Here is a 13537-nt window from a genome sequence, read left to right as displayed (position 1 = left end):
ATCAGCAACAACCCCACTAAGCTAGATATTATATAGTCCATAAAGACAATGGTAAGAATCTCCACGAACACACTCAAGAAATCCCGGTTATTTCAGACAACGGTCACCTTCACCAGGATACGGAGCAAAACATTGTGCAATCCCAAGAATGGAGTCTATAAACAGCAAAGGGTCGGGCAAGTAGGCCAACACACGATTCCATTGTCTATTGGCCATGAAACATCACCTCATCATAAAATCGAACTCGAACAGACGCCCACAAACCATTTGAAAGAGCTTAGCAGTAAAAGATACTATACATGATCAGAATACGGGCATGATTGTTGACACTGCTGCAATGATAACATTAGTAAATGAGAAATTGATTCCTGCAGAAAACGGAGATTAGGAGAATGTAACGCTACACGGTTTGGGTTAACAGCTTGTTATTGTGAAGATTATAAAGAACGACATTTGACATTAATAGAGTAAACATACAATGGAATGTGTGCAAAGAGCCATTAACAGACGATGTTATACTTATAGGCTATATAGTTTTGACACACTGAGCGCAGTAATAAACCTGAGTACTACCATAATTACCATCAACAATAAAGTGATAAATTCGGCATTTGTTAACAGAGGAAACGAGATTGCAACTCAGCAAGTTTGCATAAAACCATCACAGTTCCGCCAAACTCAAAAATGTCTGTTACTATTAAAACTAATATAAGTGCTGACCAGGACCGCATTTTAGAACCATGCTCGCTAAAAAGTTGCGAATTGGTTTCACACGTAAAAATAAGGAAATAGTTACCCCTTAGCCATTTTAAATGATGGCAATCGTCTAATCTGCCTAAAGGTACACCTATTGATTGCATAGAATAATTTGATAATGTAGTAGGTACGGCAGATGAAAACAGGATAAAAAGGGACGAAAGATACCAGTGGGACAGTCAAACTCATAAATCGAAAATAAACTGACAATGCCATGGCAAAAAATGAAAAGGACAAACAGACAATGACACAACATAGACAATTAAAGAATAAACAACACGAACCCCACCAAAACTAGGGTGATCACAAGTGTTCCGTAAGGGATAAGCAGATCCTGCTCCACATGTGGCACCCGTCGTGTTGCTTATGAGATGAAATTAACGAATATATGATTTTAACTTCACCATTTGGAATTATCGATTCAATAGCTTCCTTGATAAGTGACATAAGACGTGACATTGAAAAGACACGAGACAAGGTGCCCATGGCACTGCCTCAGAGTTCAGACGAGTAACCTACTATTCCACCACATTTAACCGACCTATATTAACGTTAAATCGACTCGTTTCAACCTATTTCATTCCAACAATTAAAAATGAAAGCGTTTAAAGATCAATTACAAAAACATGTAACATATTGATTAACATTCTTATTTTGTTTTTGTATATGTAACCATATTTGCAAATGTATGTGCTATAGAAATAATCGAATTATTTTTCTATGTTTTAAATTAATTGATAACAAATTCAAGAACATGAAGTTTATTTTTAAAGGATCATTACTTTAATTTCCGAAATTATATAAAATACCTTTAGGACAATCTTGATATTGATCGTTTCTCCGCCATCTTGAAATGGCCGCCATATTGGATTTTTCAGAGTGAAATAGATAGCTGAAATCAAAGGGTATATAACCAAGAACTACTATGCAAAGTTTCATGCTTTACACATAAAGTGAGCAATTCTGCTCTATATCTGCACCAATCGGCCGGACTAATAATACAGTCATCTGACCAATGGTTTTAAACCAATGTCGAGGACAAAATCAGGTGGTAGGCACCGGGATATGAAAACAAAAATGAAAAAGAACACCAATAGGTCTCAACAAACACATTTTGATTACCGAATAACTAAACAAAAAAAACTTTTAAACAACTTTGAAACAAGAACTTTCTGAACAATTATTTTAAACAAAAACACAATAACAACAACAACATCAACCAAAATTAAAAAATAACAACAGTACATGCTTAAAAAGAATGGTACACATGTATACTTAGAAGACGCATTATATTGGTATAATATGAGAATATTGAATTACAGTTTATTACACGTGTACATTTCAGCAAATCAAACAAGTATAATGTTACCCCACTTCCAGCACTTGAGCACGCGGTAATGTAGATTTTCTTATAGCGTAACAGTTTGTTTTAATGTCCTGATGGGGTCCACTTTAAATTTTGTCTTATTCTTTGAAAAATTAGAGACACTGATTTGGATTTTCACAAATAAAGTTTTAGTGTATTGTGTTACTTTCAGGACAACAAAGCTATTAATAATATGTACATTATCAGAATCATGATTTATAACATTTATTTATATATACCCGATAGCACGAAACAGGAGAAGAGGTTAACGAGCATCATTTGTCTTCGTGTTTCTCAAGCTCAAACAATTATTTTTTTTACATTTTCCGACAATGTACTTATATCGTATATGTACATTTGTTGCGTCCAATACGTGTTTTTCTTTCTTAGATTTACCTACTTCAGTAAAACTCAAAGCCAAAATATTAGAAAGCGAATGATATACAAGTACAAAAAAAACCGTGCAGAGATATATGAACAAAAGGGTTATAACAATATCCGGCAAACATTGCTTGAATATATTGTTGCAATTGTTTCTAAAAACAAAATCCTGAATTTCATCCAGAAAATGTTTGACACATACGAAAGATATGTTATGAATCATGTCAGTACAGAAGGCCTTATATATTAACTGAACTGATGGTACATTTGCATAATAATGATCCACCAGAAGCGTTATCTATTCAGTGGTACTATTTAAATGAAAAAAAGAGTATGTAACATGGTGTAGTTAGCCAAACAAACAAATTATCCTTCGCACTCTTGAGAACGTACTTGGTTTCTAAATAATGTCAATACAATACTACATGAGTCTGCATGAACAAACAATTCAATTACAATTTCATTGTTTGCGACACAACCATAATCTGATGATAGGTCTATTGAAACTTAAAAATTGTAATACAAGAAGCTCCATTTATATGTGCATTTGAAATGACACTTTTTAAGGTGATAGTATCGCCTACAGTAAGTTGTACTGCCAACATGCCAGATCCTGATTCATAAGAAGGAGGTCGACTAGAAATAAAAACATAATTTTGTGGCACTGAATCCTTATACAACCGAAAATGTACATCTGGTGACGACGAAATCAGACTAGCAAAGAACACATACATTCCTCCTACCTCACAAGTAAATGTTCCGGACTGCTTAAACGCATCAAGATTCCGAAATCCTTTGTGTTGTTTTACATTGCCAAATTTCGCAATATCCCCAGAGTTGTATCCTCCACCTCCGCATGCTGTTAATGCAACTAGAAAAATAACATGAAAAATATGTATCATGTATCTTTATTTCATATAATAAGATGAAGTATCACATGCATGCAATTAAGATTGTATAAACATTTACACGTTTTGTTGTGTACGTTTGTGTCAAATTCACTATCAACTATAACTACTTTGTGTTCAATTTGTCAGTTGTGTTGTATGTCTGTGACGTACTTATTTTTGTGTGGTTTTGGTTGCTGGCTTACCGTTGCTGTCACGTTCAACTTTGGGTCCCTCTAATATATTTCGCCCCTCTTTTATGTCTGTCTACTGCTCAACCAATGTTGTCGATAAAATAAAGTATACACATATACTGTACGGTTTAGCTATCTGTAAAACCAGATTTTATAAACAATTTTCTTCAGAGAAATCCTCTACCAAAGTCATGTATATATTAATGTTGTTTTACACTTGTTCTGTTGGTTTATATTGAAAGTCTTGCGTGTGAGTGTGTTAGTACCGACATAAAAATGCTTTAAACATTAAAAACTGATAAGAAATTAAAATTAACAAAAAGAACGAAAAATTAAAAGACAAACAAACACACAAATATTTGACGAATGTTTAAACCAATTTTTAGTTAACCTGTTGGTGTTATTCGTAGTAACAACCAACTCGCTAAATACTTTTTCACCTTATCTGGTTTGTGTGTTTCTATATTTTATGTTTTACTTGACGATATGATTATAAAAAACAACAAAATAAAACAAGGTAAAATATTTCATCATTTATAAAAAAAAAAAAAAACTTTATCTCACAACTAAACCTTTAACAGACGGTTTGTTGTAAATTAAGGCTACAATACCTATCGATGCTCAACTTATCAACTAGTTAAGACAAAAAAATCACGATGACAAACAAAAACTTAAGAAGCCCATGACCTCTGTAAAGAGCGAGACATCATGCGTCAACAAGGAAACAGTCTTCTTATTGATATGCTTGCACCACCCATCATGCAAATCCATACATACTAAAACCATGCATAGGTCGGTGCAGACAAAATGCTGCAATCGAGAATAAAACACAATCACTTAAATTAAACATCAGACTTCTATACTGATTTTTATAGATCTTATGCTGCCCCCGGAAAAAAGTGAGTAGACACCAATCAATATATCAGATTACAAGATGGAAGAAGTACCGGGATAACCATATTTCTATAACCAATTGCAAATCATCCTTGGTGTCAAATTTCCAACCAAAATTTTAAATAATTAAATGGTACGGGGCGCCGAATGGGACTCTTGTGGTTTTGTACAAAATTCAATTCTGTAATAACAAAATCATTTTTGTCTTACAAAACTATGTGCTACAGACTTGTTTTGTGAGAACTTCAATTTTGTGATGACAAAATTCATGTATGTAGACAAAATTGATATTTGTCATGACAAAAGTAAATTTTGTCTAAAAGGTATGCAAATATAAACATATTTGCATACAAAATTGACTTTTGTTACCTGATATGGAAATTAAATCACAAAAGTCAATTGTGTGAGACAAAATTGACTTTTGTGAGACAAAATTGACTTTTGTGAGACAAAATTAACTTTTGTGAGACAAAATTAATTTTTGTGAGACAAAATTGACTTTTGTGAGACAAAATTGACTTTTGTGAGATAAAATTCAAGTTTGTCAATTTTGTTGAGACAAAAGTCAATTTTGTCAATTTTGTTGAGACAAAAATCAATTTCGTCAATTTTGTTGAGACAAAAATCAATTTTGTCAATTTTGTTGAGACAAAAGTCAATTTGTTAATTTTGTTGAGACAAAAGTCAATTTTGTCAATTTTGTTGAGACAAAAGTCAATTTTGTGACGACAAAATTCATTTTTGTGACGACAAAATTCAATTTTGTAACAACAAAATTTACTTTTATGAGACAAAATTGACTTTCATGAGACAAAATTGACTTTCGTGAGACAAAATTGACTTTCGTGAGACATAATTGACTTTCGTGAGACAAAAATCAATTTTGTGGTGAGACAAAATTCAATTTTGTCAATTTTGTTGAGACAAAATTCAATTTTTTCAATTTTGTTGAGACAAAATTGACTTTTGTCAATTTTGTTGAGACAAAAGTGAATTTTGTCAATTTTGTTGAGACAAAAGTGAATTTTGTCAATTTTGTTGAGACAAAAGTCAATTTTGTCAATTTTGTCTGACAAAAGTCAATTTTGTGTAACAAAAGTCAATTTTGTGTAACAAAAGTCAATTTTGTGTAACAAAAGTCAATTTTGTGTAACAAAAGTCAATTTTGTGTAACAACAGTCAATTTTGTGTAACAAAAGTCAATTTTGTGTAACAAAAGTCAATTTTGTGTAACAAAAGTCGATTTTGTATGCAAATTAGTTCACAGAAACCAAACTAAACTAATTTGAATACAAAATTGACTTTTGTCGCCCAATTTTCAAATTAGGTAACAAAAGTCAAGTCTGTGTAACAAAAATGAATTTTGTCATGACAAAAGTGACTTTTGTCCGCTGATAGATAATTTTGTATGACAAAATTTTAAATTTGTAGTATGATACAAATTTTGTTAAACTGAACTTATTTTTGTTGAACAAAAGTCCTTTTTGTCCGTACAAAATTGAATTTTGAGTACAAACCCCCAAGAGTCCCATTCGGCGCCCCGTAAATGGAACGTACCTGTTCTGTTTTGGCTTGCAAGATTAAAGTCTGATCTACTTTCAATTTTGTCTTCTAGTCCTGTTAATAATGTACTTAAATTCTGCATCCTGAGATTCGCATCTGTATTTATGTCACTCACTAACAAGATGGTTGAATTCTGTAACTCACCGAATTGCTGACACAGTCTAGATTCAATATCCGCCGTTTCTTGTCTCATTTGAGCAGCATTGTTTACCAAAGCAGTGAAATCATTTTTTTGGTTAGCAGTATTGGCTTCAAATACAAGTAGTTCAACATTATCATTGGTGTGTTGAATTTCCTTTTCCAATCGTTTTGTCACATTATGTAGTGTTTCAACAGATTGCAGTTATGCAACCGACTGAAGATATTTTAAATCAACGACTTCATCCTGAAGTTTCCGTGTCTGTTGTTTGATAATGTTAAAATCCTTTTTGAGAATTTCATAATCAGTAAACAGTTGTCCACAAGTTTCACTGCTGGGATTCGTTTGATTTTCGAGTAAAGCAAACTCCTCTCTCCATTCTTGTTTAACCTGGGATTTCTCAATGTTGTTAATTTTCGGATTGTGTACGTTCATAATCCTTTTCTATTTTCGAAAATTTCTCATTTAATCGAATAACGTATTTCTTTAGATTTAACCGTGCCTGTCTTTTGTAATTAAAGATATCCAGTAAGACATTATATTGAGCGTCCGTTATGTAATTCTCAAGTGTTTGGTTTGATGTTCTTGTCTCAATAGAAAAGAGGTAAAACGGCAAAGAAATAAGAAGAAAAAGGAACAATACTGTTACAGACATGTTCCACATGTCAGTCAATATTTTAAAATAATGGTATCTTTCCATAAATCCTTGATACTATTTAATAATATCTCAAAATGAATGTATACTGCTTAGCATTCTGGGTAACAAAGTTTCTTTTATCGATTTCACAGTCTTGTTCAGACAGGGACAATTAACTATAGAAAACAGAGATATTGGCAAACGCATTCATCAAATTGCATGCAACATATGTTAATTATTTTGAAAACAAAAAGTTATTTAAGTAAAATCAAGAATATTTCGTTAGATTTCTTTTTTGATAAGATAAGAGGTTGACGTACATTAGCAAGAGAAGCAAACATATATATCAAAAGCGTAAAAAAACTTATCGTACCAAGAATAACAGTTTACGTAAGCAAATTATGTTGTCTTCCCGCGTCGGATTCGAACTCATGCTAATAAGATATCGTGGCACCAAATCGCATTGCGCTATGCAAGACCACATGGACCACTAGGTCACCTCGACCCTTTAGATAGAGCTTTCAGTGGCCGGGTGTTATCTTTTCTCGTCCGTTTTTATCTAGCGTCTTAATACCGGGCATGATACATAAGGCATGAATATAAAATGTTACAGATGACCTAGTATATCTATTGTAAAGAATCCTTCAAATTAATATAAGATGCAGTCACAGAAATAGTTTTTTCGTCTGAACCAGGGATGACTCTACAACATATTGTATTCATCAGATCACCAGCAGTGATGGTGATACAAGGCTGAACATACATTCTGTATAATATAACTCGGCTGAACAACCAATATTCCCTGTTGTATAAGTCAAACAACTCCCCTCCCATGGCCATCCCCAACCCCCGTCTACGCATATTATAGTTTCTATAGTTATCACCTACTTAACTAAATGTACAATATATAACAAATATACTCGGTCCAATGGACCTACATCACCTAAAATGCAATTAAGTAATTATAATACAAAATATCACGTTCGTGGTAATATCAGGACTTTTAGTTGTCTCGTAAGTTGTTTAGACGGACCTGCAACTTTGCCGTAGTTTGGCTTTGAATGGGACTGTTTTGGCTGTGAATAATAGAAATGAGGTTTCTAATATTTTAAAATGCTGCAACATCGAAGTAACTCATGAAATTATCTTTTTGTTGACGAATGTAAATTTTAAAATGAAAATATATAGAAATTAAGTTTTTTGTAATCAAAATTATATTACTGTAGTTCAGTTTAATTTATTAATCGAATTTCATATCAATGACCACTGAGAAAATCTCCTTGTATGTATACATCCTCATCTTGTAAAATGTAATCAAGAGGCACATTAATAGAATATAAAAAAAACACATACAGGCAACATTTATTGAGATATTTGTTATCACGTTACAAATAATCTTGCTGTTACGATGCACTGAATGGATGTGTCTTGCAAATACGCGGAATTCTATATAGTTTGACATCTCACGAATACAACGATTACATATATAGTGCAGGGAGTTAAGTATTTGTCATGATTTTTTTGTTAAATATTTTATACAAAGAAAACATTCAATTTGCCTGATTTGTTTCAAATGATGTCTGGTCAGATTTGAATTACCATTGATACCATGTGAAATTCAGCTTGTATATATTTGACTATTTGTTTTCATTTTCTTCTATATACTCTTTTTATTTTACGTTTCTTTAAACACTCGATTTAGTGGCGGATCCAGAGGGGGCGTAGAGGGCGTACAACCCCCTTTTTGCGGGGACTTTGTTTTGTAAAATTATTAATCAGACTAGACTTCGTAAACTTTGCCATTTCCAGTGCATACAATTTTTATGCAACAATTCTTTACTTATAAAGATATGTTTTGCTGGTATTTACCGACTATGGCAAAGTTATTTGATTCACTTTTGTGGAGTTGACCAGTGCGTCGAAAAAATGTCACTCGGTCATTTTGATATTTAATAACAGTAACACATTGCTTAAGCTGAGGATGACAATCATGACACCTCCAAAGCGAGACAGGATTGAGCGAGAACGTATTGACTTTTATTTTACAATTCCACCAAACAGAAAGTAAAACTGTTTTACACTCTCATCAGCGGAAAAAAAACGTTCCACCGCAATATTATTTACATACGAAAACAGGTTTAACCATAGCTGAACAATGACCACTAGTCAATATGTTTACAGCCCTTGATAGATTTAAAGTCTAAAGTACGAACCATTTGATTTGAGGAGGCAGTCTGAGATATTTTAGAAAAAAATCTAACTCTGATGTTTGCCTTAAACAAAAATTCTGGCCGTTTCTGGATTGAAAACAATAATCTTGTTCATAATTTTTACTATCAGAAACGAAAATTTCCAACAGAATTATTTAGCGTTAAATCAACATGATTAATAAAAACGGGCGTATTTTTTTGGGGCCGGGTTTCATGTCTGACTTGAATGTCTGTTTCGCCAAACTGATATATATTAAATATTTTTTTCAAGACCAGACTGCAACCTGCCTACTGCCTCTTTGTCTCTAATTCATAAATTCGTTGTCATCTCAGACTCATTCGTATCCATTTGGTTGATTTGGAACTCCTTACTTCTTTTGTTTGGGTTTCAACGAAACATTTGGCTAAACATTGTTTGTTTGTATTTTACCTCGTGTCGGTCGTTTTGTAAATTTCATTGAATAGCCTAGCGTATATCTTGCTTACAAAAAGAAAACTGTAAGGTTATTGTCCCTTTGGTATCTTATCTTTCGTCCCTCTTTTATTCTAATTTAACATACAACTCAGGAGAATTTGCCATGTCTATGTTTAACTGACAAGTCACTAATCAAATATATCAGTACATAGCTTTTGGTCCATACTATCATTTTATGATAGACACTTGATAGGGAGGATTAGTACAGCAAAAAACATGTCTAACCCTTACACTTTACAGCAATTGAATAATATGCATGACCGTTAAAGGGTGCACTTTAAACTAATTTGAGGTGTTTTTAAGCCCCAAAAATGTCCTAAAAAAAATTCTTGAAAATATTCTTCCCCCCTCCTTTTCCAAAATCATGGATGCGCCCCTGAGATCTGCATATTGTGGCCTGTTTCTATTTTTGTATATGAATACATAAACTATTACTATTGAGATTCAACCTGATATCAAGTTAAATGATTTTTTTAACTGAAGATACAAGTAGACGTTTTAATCACATAACGATATGTCAGTGGCGGATTTAGGTCCCCCTTTTTGGGGAAAAAATGGTTGCTTATATAGGGAATCACTGACTAATCACTGAAGCGTCACTGGAGCGGGTCACCTCTTAGGCAGTCAAAATATGAGGGCTTGTATGGGGTATATATGTTACAGTAAATAGGTGAAATTAGGAATTACATGTAATTACTCAAATTTAGGAATTACTTGTAATCCCCAATGTACTTAGTAAATACAAGTAATTCATGAAACGGCCCAGTTATTACCAGTAATTACCAATTCTAAAATGAATATTTTCACCTTTTTACTAACTGTTAAAACAATGTTGTAATATGGTAAGCCGATCAAAGGTTATGGTAATTCTAGCTATAAAAGATCAGTGAGTACTCCTAATCAAAGCGCGAAAGCGCTGCAAAGGCAGTTAATTACAGGTTGTGTGTATTTCGAGTCCAGTTATATCATTATCTTCCATAGAACAGAGGTGGTTTGTAGAATTTAAGATTTAGAGTTCTTTTGTACCTAGTTCACCTATATCTAGTCTACTGTTTACAGTGTATTTTATGTGCCTCTGATGAAATGCATTATTAGCCATGGCCTTGTCAGTTTGCTTTAAATTTATGAGTTTGACTGTCCCGTTGGTGTCTTTCGTCCCTCTTCTTTAGACATATAAGAACTTTTCCTTTTTAATATAAATAGACTATTTTTAATTATTGATTGTATACACATATTCTATGACTCCCATAAAAAATAGTTCACAAAGATTGACTAGTCTCTATACTGTGTGTATAGCAAGGACATCAAGTAACATAATGGTAAATGTACATAGTAACATGCAATGTTCTCCCCAGGATTTTTGGATAGCGCTGTGGTAAGCGTGTGATTTTTTACAATTCTCAGTAACTTTGTCGCGTCCCGCGATTGGTTTGTTATTGATTTTTTTATGTGTTTTTCCTATATTATGCTATTGATGTTTTCTCTTGTAATGATGTCCTCATCATGCTCATGGATGTCATGTCAACTTTTTTGATGACCATACCTGTCAACTGTCAGTATTTGCAGAGTATTTCACCCATCGAGCTCGAGGCTCCCAAATGGAAATTTTGTAAGAGCAATTTTGTCGACTATTTTAAGAAAACAATTAATTCAACAATGGCTATGAGCTTGTTAATGCACGAAGAAGCCAAAAAGCACATTAGAATATATTTGAAGGGAATCCATGACAAATCGCCCCACTTTTTCACTAACTCGCCCCACTTTAAAAACAAGAGTGCACACACTGAAATGTCTCGCCTTCTTTTCTTATCATTGATATTATGTTGATAGTCCTAATAATAAAGCGTTATTACAACTGTCACATAATCTTAACATAAACCAAGAAAACTAAACATTGACCTTTGAACCATGAAAATGAGGTCAAGGTCAGATAAACCATGCCAGGTAGGCATGTACAGCTTACAATTCTTCCATACAACAAATAAAATTGACTTATTGCTTATAGTTTAAGAAAAACAGACCAAAACACAAAGCTTAACACTGAGCAATGAACCGTAAAAAATGAGATCAAGGTCAAATAAAACCTGTGCGACTGACATGTAGATCATGAAATATTTCCATACACCAAATATAGTTGACCCATTGCCTATAGTATAAGAAAAAAAGGCCAAAACTCAAAAACTTAACTTTGACCACTGAACCATGAAAATGAGGTCAAGGTCATATGACACCTGCCAGGTAGACCTGTACACCTTACAACCATTCCATACACAAAATATAGAAGACCTATTGCAAACAGTATAAGAAAAACAGACCAAAACACAAAACTTAACTATAACCACTTAACCATGAAAATGAGGTCAAGGTCAGATGACACCTGACAGTTGGACATGTACACCTTACAGTGCTTCCATACACCGAATATACTAGACCTATTGCTTATAGTAGCGTATAAGGGGTTATTTTCGCGGGGTGCAAATTTTCCCGGACAGAACTAAATCGCCAAAATAAATTCCGTCAAATTAAAGGTGTACATACAAAGGTATTAATAAAAGTTTTTAATCCGCAAAAATAATAACAGCCAAAATATTTCGTATAACTTGTTCAATGAAAATCGCGAAATTTTACACCCGTGAAAATAACCCGCTATACGGTATCTCAGATATGGACTTGACCACCAAAACTTAACCTTGTTCGCTGATCCATGAAATGAGGTCGAGGTCAAGTGAAAACTGTCTGACGGGCAAGAGGACCTTGCAAGGTACGCACATACCAAATATAGTTATCCTATTACTTATAATAAGAGAGAATTTAACATTACAAAAAATTTTAACTTTTTTTTCAAGTAGTCACTGAACCATGAAAATGAGGTCAAGGACATTGGACATGTGACTGACGGAATCTTCGTAACATGAGGCAACCATATACAAAGTATGAAGCATCCAGGTCTCCCACCTTCTAAAATATAAAGCTTTTAAGAACTGAGCTAACATCGCCGCCGCCGTAGCTGCCGATGCCGGATCACTATCCCTATGTCAAGCTTTCTGCGACAAAAGTCGCAGGCTCGACAAAAAAACTGCCCCAACCTGGATTATGAAATCGCCCTACTTGTGAACTGTGTTAAATCCCGTTAATATTACTCCTGCCAACTGGTCCCACCTAATGGAAATGGGTGAAATCTAGATAAATATATTATTAACCAGGATGAATTTAGTAATGCCAACTCGCCCCACTTATGGAAAAAGATATTATTCCATTGAATATAAGTTAAATTCCTTATATTGCATTTTGATACATTTAACTGGTTTCTTTTCAATTGTTATGCAAATAACTAAGCTTCAAAACTTAGTTATTCTTCAACAATCAGTTTTTTTTTTAGAATTATAATTTCAGTATATATCAATAATAGTAATTAAATTAATTTTCGGTTTGTTTGTATTCTGTGTAGATTAGTTTTCATTAAAGTGGTGCGAGTTTTTATTTTTAATTATATATATATAAATCTAAACATTACCGTTTTTTTATAAGAAGAGCGAGTTGGCAGGAGTAATATTAAACATTATTTAACCAATTTCACATGTGGGGCGATTTGATAAATCAGTTTGTGGCGTTTTTTTAAAAAGTGGGGCGATTAGCCAGTGGGGCAACTTGTCCTGCTTCCATTTTCAGGCCCCCTTGAAGGTTTTGTATGACTATATGGACCATCTTTCACGTAAAACCCCCATGTGTATTTTGAAAAGTTGGCAGATATGTTTCTAACTCCAGGCAAAATCTACCGGTATGAATGAAAAAAAAATTCCAATTAAGGCTCTGTGGCCATAACAGCTGTCTCATTAGCATTTTAACCACTTCCCATATTTGCAGTTAAAACAATAGAAGAAAATTATTCAACGCAAAAACAAAACTTACTTGTAAATATGAAATTCTCTTTACGGTATGCGTTTTTCTCATTGTTTGAGATTGTACAGTAGTACCTGTAACTGCTTATACCTATTTCTTATTCACTTTTGCTTGATAAACTCACTAAATATCATA

At 33.4% G+C, this 13537-nt stretch overlaps 1 protein-coding gene across 1 annotated transcript; it reads right to left on the bottom strand.

Annotated features, from left to right (window-relative positions):
• Positions 1–3000: 3000 nt before the first annotated feature.
• On the bottom strand, positions 3001–6234 carry LOC134700920 (uncharacterized). The gene is made up of 2 exons (XM_063562071.1): positions 6036–6234; positions 3001–3374 (listed from the first exon to the last, which is right to left on the bottom strand). The coding sequence occupies exons 1-2, from the start codon at positions 6232–6234 to the stop codon at positions 3001–3003; spliced, it is 573 nt and encodes a 190-aa protein (XP_063418141.1).
• Between the last annotated feature and the right edge of the window lie 7303 nt (positions 6235–13537).

Source organism: Mytilus trossulus, unplaced genomic scaffold, assembly GCF_036588685.1.
Source record: "Mytilus trossulus isolate FHL-02 unplaced genomic scaffold, PNRI_Mtr1.1.1.hap1 h1tg000210l__unscaffolded, whole genome shotgun sequence".
NCBI classification, from domain to species: Eukaryota; Metazoa; Mollusca; class Bivalvia; order Mytilida; family Mytilidae; genus Mytilus; species Mytilus trossulus.
The sequence above is the reverse complement of the archived record's forward strand: the minus strand, read 5'-3'. Positions and strand labels throughout refer to the sequence as shown.

Excerpts from the sequence above, each read along its gene's own strand:
- LOC134700920 (XM_063562071.1), bottom strand. The coding sequence starts at position 6,234 with ATGAGACAAGAAACGGCGGATATTGAATCTAGACTGTGTCAGCAATTC. Across the intron at positions 3,375-6,035 it reads TGCAAGCCAAAACAGAACAG|TTGCATTAACAGCATGCGGA; the intron begins GTACGTTCCATT and ends TTATTTTTCTAG.